Genomic DNA, 14,876 nt, shown 5'->3' on the forward strand with positions numbered 1-14,876 from the left:
GAAGTGAGAGACAAGAAGATAAGGTGGATGAGGATGAAAATTCTAATAAGTTCGTCACTGTTAGAACAGTTGACGAAAAGACCAGCTTGGGAAAAAGAAGCTGAACTTGCTAGAAAAAATATGATCATATAATTATTAACAGCTATAATTTAGACCTAGAGTCCTTTGTCCTATTATTAGAGAGGACTACAAAAAGGCTGCAGACAGTAGAGAGGGAGTTCCTTATCATTGACATCACTGCTGGTGCCCCTCGAGTGTTTCACTGACATGAGGAAGCCAGCCCCAGATGTGGGGGCCTGCCATTGGGCATCCTTTATCTATGGTGACTAAGATGCTAAGCAAACTCTCCCTTACCTCCAGAAGAGAACTAAGCAAGCCAAACCCTAATGGAGTTGAGACTATGTGATGTGTCTGTTCATCTTAATGACAGCGAGTACTCCAAAAACAATTAAAATGGAGGAACACAGCTTGGACTCCTATAGATTTTCCCTGAGACAATTGATATAATGTGAACATAATAAGATAAGAAACTGTCCTATTTTTGGTGAGTTTACTTTTGCAAGTACAATGATGCAAATTTTCTAATGACAGCTTATAATTAGGTATCTCACAGTTAAGGTAAACACTAGAGTATCCACTAAAAATAGAATCTGCATTCAACTTTGAGTTAGTAGGGCCCAGCAGGAGCTGTGTTCTGTTGGAGGCGAAACTTGGGATGAAAAATTATATTTATATTTTTTTTAACAGAAGTTTGAGACTTTTTATCCATTTCTTAACAACTTTTTCATTCTTCACCAAATGCTCTTAGCGTCTCCTTTGTGCAGGAGGGATGGGGGCAGGTGGGCTGGGAACAAATATATACCAGATGCCATATTAAATCCTGCATTTATGTTAATGAATAAGCTGTGGCATCTTCCTTTTTAAGTTTTATTAATTTTTTGTGCATATTTGCCTTTTCTTCCTGGTCTTTAGCTCCATGAACACAAGAAGCTAAGTCTTCAAGTCTGCTGAATCCCTAAGACCTAGGATAGTGTTTGGAACATTCTAGAGAATATTTGTGGAATGAATGAATGAGTGAAAACAAATAATGACACTATAGTATGATGCATGTGAATAGAAGTGTGACAAGAGTGTGGCATGCCAGGAGAGGCAAAGGGAACTTTGAGTACTTTCTTAAGCAGAATCTGGAAGCCCCTCTTTGAAAGCTAATAGTCTTGGGAGTATGTGGGTGGGACAGTCAGTTAGGTGTCTACCTCTAGATTTTGGCTCAGGTCATTTTCTCAGGGTTATGAGATTGAGCGCTGTGTCAGGCTCTGCACTGGATATGAAGCCTACTTAAGATTCTTTCTCTCTCTCTCTCTCAAAAAAAAAAAAAATTGGGGGTTCCTGGGTTGCTCTTCTAAGTGTCCCACTCTTGGTTTTGGCTCAGGTAATGATCTCATGGGTCATGGGATTGAGCTCAGCAGGGGAATCTGCTTGAAGATTCTCTCCCTCTGCCCCTTCCCCAGTGTGTGCTTGTGCGCACTCTTTTTTTCTCTCTCTCTCAAATAAATAAACAAATCTTTAAAAAAAAAAAAAAAAGCTAACAGTCTTATGTTCTTGTGGTGGGGAATACCAGAAAAAGAGGGAAGGGTACTTTCACAGAATTCATGTTCTCAGTGCTGTAGAAACTAAGGCTCCTCCATCCCCCCTTCCTTCCTCCTTCCTTCCCTTTCTTCCTTTCCTTCTTATTTATTTATTTATTTATTTATTTGGTGGGGTGAGCAGACAAATTGAATCCCAGTCAAAATCACCATTCACTTTGGATGTTATTAGTTTTGAGTCACTCTAAGTGATTTTCAAACATACAAGCTGATTTGGGGAGCAATGCTAGTTCTTTCAGAAGAGTTATTTCAGCCATCCTTGAGTTTTGTTGAGTTTTCAAAATTGAGTTTGTTGGTTTTCAAAACTTCTCTGGGACACAAACAAAACTACAGTTCGGTTTAAAAGGAGCTCTTAAGTTGAAGCTACTGTTTTAATATTTAAGGGATTATTGAATACATCAATGACACAATTGATATGACGTTCTTACCAGCGCAACCATCACGCAGCGTGATCTTTATTTCTTTTGTAAATGCTAAAAGAACACCTCTTGCAGGCCACCTCTATGGCTCAGTTGGTTAAGTATCTGCCTTCAGCTCAGGTCATGATCCCAAGATCCTGGGATCAAGCGCCATTCTGGTTCCCTGCTCCATGGGGAGTTTGCTTCTACCTCCCCCTCTGCCTGCCACTCCCCATGCTTGTGCCCTCTCTCAATCTCTCCCTCTCTGTCAAATAAATAAATAAAATCTTTGGGGAAAAAAAGGACACCTCTTTTTTTCAATAAAAAAATAAGTGGAAAGGTTTCCAGTTAGTGCATGATACAGGTGAAGAAAGAGCTGGGTATCTGTCTTCTCATGTCAGAAAATGAGTGGTAAACTCTGACCTTGGAAGATGAGCAATAGCATGTGTTTGACACAGTCTGATTGAAGAATGGCATCCAAAAAAGCCTAGAGTAGTTGGAAACAGCAGGCAAAATAACAGCAAATGTGTTGTCATAACAAAACAAGCTGGAGGCTTCCCAAGGGAGAGGAGAGATGAGATGATTCTTTCATAGGATGAAATAGCTGAAAATAGGGGCTGGAACTTATGGATTGAAGGCATAGCCCTGCCAGGTATTGAGCCAAACATTGTACATCTATTAGCTATTTTAATCCTCAGGAAGTAGGTACTATTACTCCCATTTTATAGATGAGAAAACTAAGGTTTGCATGCTTGTATGTGGTTGTAGTGGTCTCTAGTCCATACATGAAATGTTCCTATTGTTTCCTGTTCCGGCATTCAGAACAGACATCGTTCAGGGCACAACCCATTTGCTACACATGGGCTAATCGCTCCTCACACTTTACAGATGAGGAAACTGAGATGTGAAGACCCTGATGCTTGTCCCAAATCACACAGGAAATTAATAACAGAACTAAGTTTGGAATTTAATTGTCTCAATTCCTAGTGAAGTCAACTTCCTATTGACCCAACTGCATCTACTTTCTGCCCTTTCTATACTGCATCATATAAAGAAAAAAGACTAGAGGGACTTCATTTGTTAAATGGCAGACCCTAAAATGTATATAATTTTGCAGCTCTGGTTAGGACTACGTGAGACACAAAGTTATCAGTTTGGCAATAGCAAGACAAAAGATGAGTGTGAATAGTAGTAAAATGGACTTAAGGTAATCACTCAGGGACATTAAAGTGTGTGTTGAATAGAATGGCAATGAGATTTTGCACAAAGAGGGAAGGGCATTTGCTTTTCTGTCACTAAATAGAGGCTTGGGCTTACAACGAACCGAAGTGGTCGTGTCTATGAAATGCGATCACAAGCACCGTGTGTGCCCTTAGAAGATGCTCTGCTGGTCTTCCACCTTGCTTTGAAGAGGTGATTCTAAGCCACGGGCTTCTACTATCCACAAAGAACTACAAAAGAGTTGCAAAGTCAGGAACAATGTTCCAATGATTCTGTGAAGGAGGAACATCCACGTGGTCCTCCTTGGAGAGTTAAAAAGCAAAACAAAACAAAACAAAACAGAACTCTCTGGTGCCTGTGGTTTTGGAAAATGCTGTTTGAGAACAGTACATTTTATGGCCCCATTTGCGGAATTATGAATAAATATGTGCTCATAGCCTAAGGCCAAAATACCCTGGTATGTGGAATTGTTTTTTTTTTTAAACTATACATCTATTACTTCTTTTCTAGGTTTTCATGGTAATTTGCATTCACTGGGGAATTAAATGGATCTGTGACACAAATTTACATTAATTTATTCAGTAAGTAATGGCATGTTTTAGGGGGTTCAAAGTGATCATAATAATGGCAAGCCAACAAGTCTGATGATTAGCACTGTAATGAATGCAAAAGCACAAGGCACGGGGTGGTTAGAAATGAAGGTGCTCTTCAGAGGTCATTTCCAAGAACGTCTTATATATTTATTTACATGACACATGGCCAAACTAGGAATTCTGTGTTGTTTGTGCAAGTGACAGTCGTTTTCAAACCCAGCCATATAAGAAGAAACAATCTGAAAACTGACTTTAGAAGCAGCTACTGGGAAAGGAAGCAAAGAAAACAGTCACTGAATAAAATAGCGGGGACTGAAGTTAATACTTTTGAGATTCTCTCAATAAGAAGACTTAGGTTTGAAAATCCAATGTGAATCTGTTTCTAAAATGTTTAGGTGTATGGCTTCTGTTCAGAAATGCTTCTGTAAAAGGACAAATCTACGTTTCCAAAGTGATCCAAAATATGTCTCAAGTTGTTGTGCTTAAATCTTGCAGCAGCAACAAAATATGCTTGTCATGACTTGCTAATTTATTCATTCTTTCTTCTGCTAGTTTTGGGACTTCCACCTCCCTATAACTTCCAGTTGTGGTTTCCAACCTTAGCGTGCATGGGAAGAGCAAAAAGACTAGTTCAACATGGATAGTCCAGGGCCCCGCCGCAATTTTCATTTGCTAAATTTGGGGTAAGGCCGTAAAATCTGCATTTCAATAGGAATTGTGAGGGACTCAGTCCAGGTGGATAGTCATACCTTGAGAAAGAGCCTTAAACCAATTTTCAAGGGTGAGCTCTGAATTTACACCTTTATTTCAGAGTGGCTGGGAGGATACAATATTTGCTCTCATATAGTGTTCTTTTTCTTATTAGCATAACTCTTACCAAATCCCTGTGTCTGGAAGCATAGAGCAGGACAGATAGCAGTTCCTATCCTTGCAAACACCCCCCCCCCCCCCCCGTTTTCTCATATTTAAAATAAGAGAGTTAGACTGAATGTTTTCTAGCCTCCTAGGTAGTTCTGATACTTTATATGCATATCTGATGCCTGGCAAATATCTCCTGAAGATTATGACTCATGTGTTGGCTAGTGTGGATGGAATGAGCCAGGAAAAAAACAGAAATCAGTCTTTTGGCGATTAAATCAGTTAAAAAGATTAAATAAGCTACCCCTGCCCAGCCTCACATTTCAGCCACGACTGAGGGAGCTGGAATGGCAATTAGATATATGAACTCTATGCTCAAATGAGAAAAGATCTAGTTTTGATAAAATTTTTAGCAACTGTCTACATATAATTATCAGAAATTAGATGTATTGACTGCCAACATGCCATCTCTGTGTGGATGGTTGATGATTAGTATAAATAAAAATCATGTTTTGAATCTCTTAAAAATTTTGTCAGCAACAAGTAGACATTATCGGTGTTACAAATAATTAAATTCAGAAGGTTCCCACATAGCTTTATTTTAAGTGAAAAACCAATTCCTTTACTTGATACTGCAGAAATAGTTTTCTTATGAGACAGGGACTATGAGATTAAATCATAGAAACAACAGTAGACTCTTCAAATAATACCACTGAAAAACTCTATATTAGAAAAATTATGACTTACATTTTTCTGGTATGGATTTACACTGGGCCATACAAGTGGTTTAAAAAAAAATCTGTTGGTTGAGAGTTGACACTAGCCACAAACACATGTTTACTCCATATTTCCTTAAAACAACTATAGGCAGCAAGAAAAAAAAATGCTCATCCTTATGATTTTTAAAATAACAGTGTGGAGGGAGGAGCAAGATGGTGGAGGAGTAGGAGATCTACATATCAGGTCCCAGGAGTTCAGCTAGATACTCATCACCTTTCTGAACACCTATGAACTCAATAGGAGATCAAAGAGAAGAAGAGCAGCAATTCTAGGAATAGAAAATCGACCACTTTCTGGAAGGTAGGATGTGTGGAGAAGTGAATATGAGGCAACACACAGGAAGAGAGACCGTGGGGATAGGGGCGAGGTCCCTGCAAGTGAGAGAGCAGTGGAGCACAAAATCAGAACTTTTACAAGTCTGCTCCACTGAGGGATGTCACTCCAGAGGCTAATCAGAGGGTGGAGTCCTTGCAGGGACTATGTAGTCTCAGGACCTGCAGGGTCACAAAAAGACCAGGGGTGTCTGAGTGTGGTAGAGCTCCCAGGTATTGGAGTGGGGAAGCTGGCTACAGAGACAGAGCCAAGGAGTGAGCTGTCAGTTCAGTTATCTTAAACTGTGATCCAAGGCACAGTCAGACCACTGCTCTTTGGGCAGGGACCCAACAAGCAGCAGATCGGGTTAGACTCACCTTCCTTCTCTGGGAGGAGCAGCACAGGAGTGCTGCAGGAGTCAGTTGGGGTTGGAGACTCCAAAAAACGGATGTGTGTCAGAGATAGAAATGATCAGTCACAGGCTGGGTGAGCTCAGCTCTCTAACATGGGAGCAACCAACTATATAAACTGATTAATAACAAAATCAAAGAAACACATCCACAATAATAGAATAATAGTAGGGGACTTTAACACCCCCCCTCACTGAAATGGACAGATCATCCAAGAAAAGATCAACAAGGAAATAAAGGTCTTAAATGACACACTGGACCAGATGGATATCACATATATATTTAAAACATTCCATCCCAAAGCAACAGAAGACATATTCTTAGTGCACATTCTTAGTGCACATGGAACATTTTCCAGAATAGATCACATCCTGGGTCACAAATTATGTTTCAACTGGTACCAAAAGATTGGGATCATTCCCTGCATATTTTTGGACCACAGTGACTTGAAACTTGACCTCAATTATAAAAGGAAAGTTGGAAAGAACTCAAATACATGGAGTCTAAAGAGCATCCTACTAATGAATGAATGGATCAGCCAGGAAATTAAGGAAGAATTTAAAAAGTTCATGGAAACAAATGAAAATGAAAACACAACTGTTCAAAATCTTTGGGACACAGCAAAGCCGGTCCTGAGAGCAAAGTGTATAGCAATAGGAGCCTTTCTCAAGAAATAAGAAAGGTCTCAGTTATACAACCTAACCCTACACCTAAAGGAGCTAGAGAAAGAACAGCAAAGAAAGCCTAAACCCAGTGGGAAAAGAGAAATAATAAAGATCAGAGCAGAAATCAATGAAAGAGAAACCAAAAGAACAGTAGAACAAATAAACAGAACTAGGAGCTGTTTCTTTGAAATAATTAATAAGATTGATAAACCCTTGGGCAGACTTACCAAAAAGGAAAGAGAAAGGACTCAAATTAAAAAAATAATGAATGAAAGAAGAGAGATTACAACCAACACCAAAGAAATACAAACAATTTAAGAACATACTATGAGCAACTATACACCATCAAATTTGACAATCTGGAAGAAATGGATGCATTCCTAGAGAAAAATAAACTACCAAAACTGAAATAGAAAATAGAAATAGAAATAGAAAAAAATAGAAATAGAAAAAAATAGAAAAAAGAAGAAAATAGAAAATAGAAAAAAGAAATAGAATAGAGTAAAATAGAAATAGAATAGAAATAGAAATAGAAAAAGAAATAGAAAATCTGAACAGACCCAAAACCAGTAAGGAGATTGAAGCAGTCATCAAAAATCTCCCAGCAAACAAGACCCCAGGGCCAGATGGCTTCCCAGGGGAATTCTACCAAAAAAGAACAATTATTACCTATTCTCCTGAAACTGTTCGAGGAAAAATAGAAATGGAAGGAAAACTTCCAAACTTATTTTATGAGGCCAGCATCACCTTGATCCCCCAAACAGACAAAGACCTCACCAAAAAGGAGAACTACACACCGATATCCTTGAGGAACATGGGTACAAAAATTCTCACCAAAATGCTAGCCAATAGGATCCAACAGTTCATTAAAAAGATTATTCACCACGACCAAGTGGGATTTATTCCTGGGCTGCAAGTTTGGTTCAACATCTGAAAATCAATGTGATATGATACATTAATAAAAGAAAGAACAAGAAACATATGATACTCTCAATAGATGCTGAAAAAGCATTTGACAAAGTACAGCATCCTTTCTTGATGAAAACTCTTCACAGTGTAGGGACAGAGGGTTCATACCTCAATATCATCAAAGCCACCAGTGAAAAACCCACAGTGAGTATCATTCTCAATGGGGAAAAAGTGAGAGCTTTTCTCCTGAGGTCAGGAACACAGCAGGGATGTCCATTATCACCACCACTATTCAACATAGTACTAGAAGCCCCAGCCTCAGGAATCAGACAAAAAGAAATAAAAGGCATCTGAATCAGCAAAGAAGAAATCAAACTCTCACTCTTTGCAGATGATATAATACTTTATGTGGTAAACCCAAAAGACTCCACTCCCAAACTGCTAGAGCTCTTCCAGGAATTCAGTAAAGTGTCAGGATATAAAACCAATGTACAGAAATAAGTTGCATTTCTATACACCTACAGCAAGACAGAAGAAAGAGAAATTAAGGACTCAATCCCATTTACAATTGCACCCAAAACCATAAGATACCTAGGAATAAATCCAACCAAAGAGGCAAAGAATCTATACTCAGAAAACTATGAAGTACTCATAAAAGAAATTGAGGCAGACACAAATAAATGGAAAAATGTTCATGCTCATGGATTGGAAGACAAATATAATTGAAAAGGTCTATGCTACCTAAAGCAATCTACACATTTAATGCAATCTCTATCAGAATCCCATCAATTTTTTTTCAAGGAAATGGGACAAATAATCCTAAAAGTTATATGGATTCAGAAAGGTCCTGAATAGCCAGAGGAATGTTGAAAAAGGAAACCAAAGTTGGGAGCATCTCAATTCCAGACTTCAAGCTCCATTTACAAAGCTGTAATCATCAAGACAGCATGGTAATGGCACAGAATCAGACACATAGATCAATGGAACAGAATAGAGAGCCAGAAATAGACCCCAACTCTACAGTCAACTAATCTTTGACAGAGCAGGATAGAATGTCCAGTGGAAAAAAGATAGTCTCTTCAACAAGTGGTGTTGGGAAAATTGGACAACCATATGCAGAAGAATGAAACTGGATCATTTCCTTATACCACTCACAAGAAATCATTTCCTTATACCACTCAAAATGGATGAGGGACCTCAGTGTGAGACAGAATCCATCAAAATCCTTGAGAAGAACACAGGCAACAACCTCTGCGACCTCAGCCACAGCAACTTCTTCCTAGAAACATCGCCAAATGCAAGGGGAGCAAGGGCAAAAATGAACTATTGGGACTTCATCAAGATCAAAAGCTTTTGCACAGCAAAGGTGACAGTCAACAAAACCAAAAGACAGCTGACAGAATGGAAGAAGATATTTGCAAAGGACATATCAGATAAAGGGCTACTATCCAAAATCTATAAAGAACTTACCAAACTCAACACCCAAAGAACAAATAATTTAATCAAGAAATGGGCAGAAGACATGAACAGACATTTCTGCAAAGAAGACATCCAAATGGCCAAGAGACACATGAAAAAATACTCACTATCCCTCGGCACCAGGGAAATATGAAACAAAACCACAATAAGATACCACCTCATATCAGTCAGAATGGCTAAAATTAACAAGGCAGGAAATGACAGATGTTGGCGAGGATGCGGAGAAAGGGGAATCCTCCTATAATGTTGGTGAGAATGCTAGCTGGTACAGTCACTTTGGAAAACGGTATGGAGGTTCCTCAAAAAGCTGAAAATAGATCTACCCTATGACCCAAGAATTGCAGTACTGGGTATTTACCCTAAAGATCAAATGCAGTGATCCTACGGGGCACATGCACCCAAAAGTTCATAGAAGCAATGTTCACAATAGCCAAAGTATGTGAAGAGCCTAGATGTCCACCAATAGATGAAAGGATAAAGATGATGTGATACACACACACAGGAATACTATGCAACCATCAAAAAACCCTGAAATCTTGCCATTTGCAACAACGTGGATCGAACTAGAGAGTATTATGCTAAGTGAAATAAGTCAATCAGAGAAACATAATTATTATATGATCTCTCTGATATGAGGAATTTGAGAGGCAGGGAGGGGGGTTATGGGGAAAGAGAGGGAAAAATGAAACAAGATGGGATTGGGAGGGAGACAAAGCATAAGAGCCTCTTAATCTCAGGAAACAAGCTGGGGGTTGCTTGGGGTTTGGGGGGGATGGATAGGGTGGTTGGGTTATGGACAGTGGGGAGGGTATGTGCTATGGTGAGTGCTATGAATTGTGTAAGACTGATGATTCAGAGACCAGTACCCCTGAAGCAAATAATACATTATATGTTAATTAAAAAATTAAAAAAAAATGTGTTATGTAATATTGGTATACCTAATATTTTTACAAAATTTACTGCTTATTAAAAAACATTTGCAAATATCCATCACCAAACTTATGAATATATGGTCCATTCATTCATTGTCACCTGTTCACCAGGCATTTCACTGTGTCACCAAGTGCTAAATGCTTATCGAGACACTGGAGATGGGCTGTGTGGTGAGGAGGAGAGCCAAACAAAGTAACTTTCTGTTCTAATGGGGGTTAACCCCTTATGTTAAGGGGCTAGTCAGATGATAAGCAAATCAGGAAATAAACATGTAACCCACACCTTGAGAAAGAGCCTGAGACTAGGTTTCAAGAGTGAGCTCTTAAATGCTAAGAAGAAAATAAAATAGAGCAAGGGACGAAATGTGATGGGGAATTTTGTATCAATTTGTCAAGGAAGTCCCTCTGATAAGGTGATAACTGGGCAGAGACCTGAATGAAGTGAGGAATGTGGAACAAAAACAATGAGGAAAGAGATGGACCTGGGGGTATTTTGCTAAACGAAGTAAGACATATCAAGACAAATACCATATCGTTTCACTTATATGTGGAATCCAAAAAATAAAACAAATGAAAAAAGAAACAGAGCAGGAACAGACCATAAAACACAGAACAAACAGGTGGTTGCCAGGTGAAGGAGGGCAGAGGGATGGGGGAAAAGGAGGAGAATGAAAGGTACAGCCTTGGGAATACAGTCAGTCAGTGGTACTATAATAATGTTATATGCTGATGAATGGGGGCTACAGTTGTGGTAAGCATAGTATGATGTACAGACTTGTCCAACCACTATGTTATACACCTGAAACTAATGTTATATTTTGTTAACTATACTTCAATTTAAAAAAATTAAAAACAAACAAAAAAACATTGGGGAAAGATTTCTAGGCAGAGAGAACCAGAAGGTCGAAACACTCTAAAAAGTCCCAACATTAATTAAAAAAACTTAGGCTTTTTCAAAAATATTGGAGGCTGTCACATAGCTGAAGCTTTCTTTCTTTTCTAAGCTCCTTTGAATACCAGAATCCTACTAACCACCTGCTCCCCTGGACTTCTATAGCAGAATTCAACTGGTAACTAAACACTTTGTTTTGGTGGTTGACTGAGTCTGATCTCCTTGACTGGACTGTAAACTTAAGAACAAGGATCATAGTTTATGCTATTTCTGCCATCAACTCCCCACCTCTAACCTACATGCCCTGGTGTTGAACATGTATTGGGATTTTTTTTCTTTTTTCTTTTCTTTTCTTTTTTTTTTTTTACAAATTTACTTATTTATTTGAGAGAGAGTAGGGTGGAGAGGCAGAAAGAGAGGGAGAGAGAGAGAGAGAGTCTCCAGCAGACTGCCCTTTCAGCATGAAGCCAGACCCAGGTCTTGATCCCAGGACTCTGAGATCATGACCTGAGCCAAAACCAAGAGTAGGGCGCTTAACCAACAGAGCCACCCAAGTACCCCTGTGTGGCAGTCTTCATAAGATACTGGATTAATCAAAAATTCATCTGCAAAATTTTTTGCAATTTAAAGCTTTTAATAAGAAAAGTTTCTTTGTCAAGATTCTCTAGATGTGATATGGATTCACTATTAGGATTAATAATAATCACTATTATTTCAATTTGCAATTGTATGTATTCCCCCCACATATACATACACTTACTTGAAAGGAGAAAAACATAACAAATGAGGAGATATATTAAAAGGCTTTATTCACAATAGAGAAATTTTACAAATATAGTTTTTAAAAATTATGTGTCAATCTATTATGTTTTCCATAACATTAGAGATTTATATAAAGTCAGAAATGAAAGAATATGCTTATGTACAAATTAAAAACAATCAATGAAAAGAATGGGTACTGCATATGAAGGAGTCATGACAAACATCATTGAGTTCTATAAATTCCATACAACTTATATGTGTAATATTAATTGTGCACAGTATACCAAAAACATACGCAGAAACACAAACTTAAGTGCTATTTTAATTATCCTCCTTTCAGAATACATATGTAAACTTAACTGCACAGTTTTGCTGAAAATGAATGAAAGACATTGCCTACCTAAGGATTTCAGTTGTTTAAAATAATTAACAGAAAATATAACTAATTAAAGTACATTACCATAATAATCTTGTTTACATTTTTGGTGTTTTGGGACCTAAGTTAAAAAATCCATGTTTTAGAATTGAAAATCTTTGTTCTTGCCACTGGCAGAGCAAAATGTGGTACAATCATCTTGCCTATTTATATCAGGATACAAAAGTTACATTATAGTGCAGCGCGTACATATGACCTGATTTTAATATCCTATCTGCTACAGAAATACGTATCAGCTTTGTGCTCTTTCAAATCAAATTGAACATCAAAGAAAATAAAGTAATTTAAATTGCTAGTCCAAGGACATTTATGTGAAAATTATCATTTAAATACATATGATCCAATTTTTGCAACAATCTCACACATTGCTTTTAAGTCCTGGGGAAAAAAGGACTGTCAACTATCCATTCATATCATAAGGTGAGCTGAAGATATGAGTGGAAGCAGTTATTCTGGGTCATAGGAACTCATTAATGTGGGCAATAATGATGCACTAAATGATCTTTTTCATTTACAATTTTATTCATTTATTCTTTGACATAAACAAATGTACAGGGGTGAAAAAAGAGCAGGTCACACAGGTGGTCCTTTCAGACAAAAAAAATCTTTTGAAGCACTTTCAAAAGCTGAAACAGCTAAAGACAATTGAGTCTAATAAGATCTAAGAAAATAATTAAAAACCATTATGTTGAAGCATATGAAATTGCTGATATGGGACTATATCTCAACTACAAGTACAGCGATTTCATATGCTTCAGCCTAATTCATGGGGCTGCACTGAGCTATCTGGCCGCTCTAGGTTGAAAATGTAGGTGCTCAAAGTCTCTGTTCCTTGTATATGAATCATCACATTAGCCCTTTCTAGGAATATTCCATATGTATATATATTATTCCATATATATTTATTCCATATGTATATGTATATATATGGAATATGAACTAATACAATGAGAAAGGACAAGGTGCCACCAAATGTATTCTTGGGAAAGCCACTTATATCTCAAAGTAATGCTTATTCTTAATGAAGAATCATGTAATTATTTTGATTGGCTACATGACTGCTGGGGATTAGGAATGTCTATTCCTGTATATTGCTTTTAGGCTGGGTTCTCTGAATTGAATTTGACCAGACAAAATGTACTATATTCTTATTTAGCCTAAAAGTTTATTAGCTTTTCTTCAATTGACCATGAATAGGCACATTAACAAAGATTCTCTCAGAGTTAAGTTCTGCTTTCACAAACTGAAATGAAATAATTTATCACATTTGAGAAAGGGCCCTTATCAAATCTGGAAAAAAATCTGAACCAAAGGCAATGATTTTTTTGAGAATGTGAAAGAAACCTAAAGACAAAATACAAACTAAAAACCATGTTGAATACTCACCCTTTCTTTAGAGAGACTGAATTTCTTCATATGCTCAGTTAAAAGCAAAAGCTAACACATTACAAGTTATATTGTTTTCTTTCAAAAATATAATTCAGTAATAGCAGAGCTCTGCAAAACTTGAAAGCTCCATTCGTGTGGTAGGGGATGGAAGAAATTAACCAGGACATGATCCAGAAATGACACAGGGCATGTAAAGTAAAATTTGAGAACTAATTCACAAATTAGGAAACACTAATATAATTAACCAACAAAAATATACTGTGGTTCCAATGAAATGAGGTCAACATGAGATGATCCTTTGGGATGACATTCTAATTTGAATTACAATGTGAGTGAAGTATTTTAGAAGACATTCTATCAAATAATGATAGACCCGCATAAAGAGGCTGTCTTTCACAGTTATAAGATCTGTCTCTGGTGGATAGACAAACCAGATTAACATAAAATTGAAAAGGAAAAAGCTTTTTTAATATTTAATTTATTATTATGGCTTTTTGCAACATGGCAAAACATTACAGCTTAAAGCAGACGTCATCTCCTCATAGAGGAGGAAAAAGTTTTGCAGTCAAATCGAAATTGTAATTAAGAGGTCACTGGTATACCATTCTATTCAGTGTAATAAAAATGATGTACCTTCATGAACTCCAGAGATTACTTAAGAAAAAGTAAAAACCTGTGATCCACTGACTGAATAATAAAGGTTATGATAAGGAATTTAGGTCCATCTATGCCTATGATAATAAACATAAAAGACTGCAAAACAATTTTAGAACTTAGAATAATCACAGACCTATCGATAAAAATTAATCATGTGCCTGAACACCAGAAAAGGAATTATTAAGGTATGCAGTGAAGGGAATGGAGCAGAGTAAAATATAAAATGTCTTTTTATTTTTCATTGACTTCAACTTCCTTTTTATTCGTACAGAGTATAGGGAGAAGATGTGCCTCGGTATTGAAGACCCAGTGTTCCAGCGGAAGGAGATCATCATCCGAAAATATTAAGTACAAGTATCTGGAGAGAGAAACATGAGTATATGAGGCCCAGGAGACTGTCAGGCAGTGATAGCATAAAGACACAGCCATGTCTCCACTCATCTTATGGAGAATCACGGACAGCCTTCAGGAATTGCAAAACCCTGAGGCGATACAGTCACTACTGCGGAATGAAGAAGCTGCCCTGTGCTTGGGTGTTAG

At 37.6% G+C, this 14,876-nt stretch overlaps 1 protein-coding gene across 1 annotated transcript in view; it reads right to left on the bottom strand.

Moving 5' to 3' along the window:
* Positions 1–11,884: 11,884 nt before the first annotated feature.
* MAN1A1 (mannosidase alpha class 1A member 1) overlaps positions 11,885–14,876 on the bottom strand; it is a 166,509-nt gene continuing 163,517 nt past the window's right edge. The window contains exon 12 of the mRNA XM_059400633.1: positions 11,885–14,694. Coding sequence (XP_059256616.1) covers positions 14,568–14,694 — 127 coding nt within the window. The 3' untranslated portion in view covers positions 11,885–14,567. The remainder of the gene's footprint in view (positions 14,695–14,876) is intronic.

Source organism: Mustela nigripes, chromosome 5 (genome assembly GCF_022355385.1).
Source record: "Mustela nigripes isolate SB6536 chromosome 5, MUSNIG.SB6536, whole genome shotgun sequence".
In the NCBI taxonomy this organism is placed as follows: domain Eukaryota; kingdom Metazoa; phylum Chordata; class Mammalia; order Carnivora; family Mustelidae; genus Mustela; species Mustela nigripes.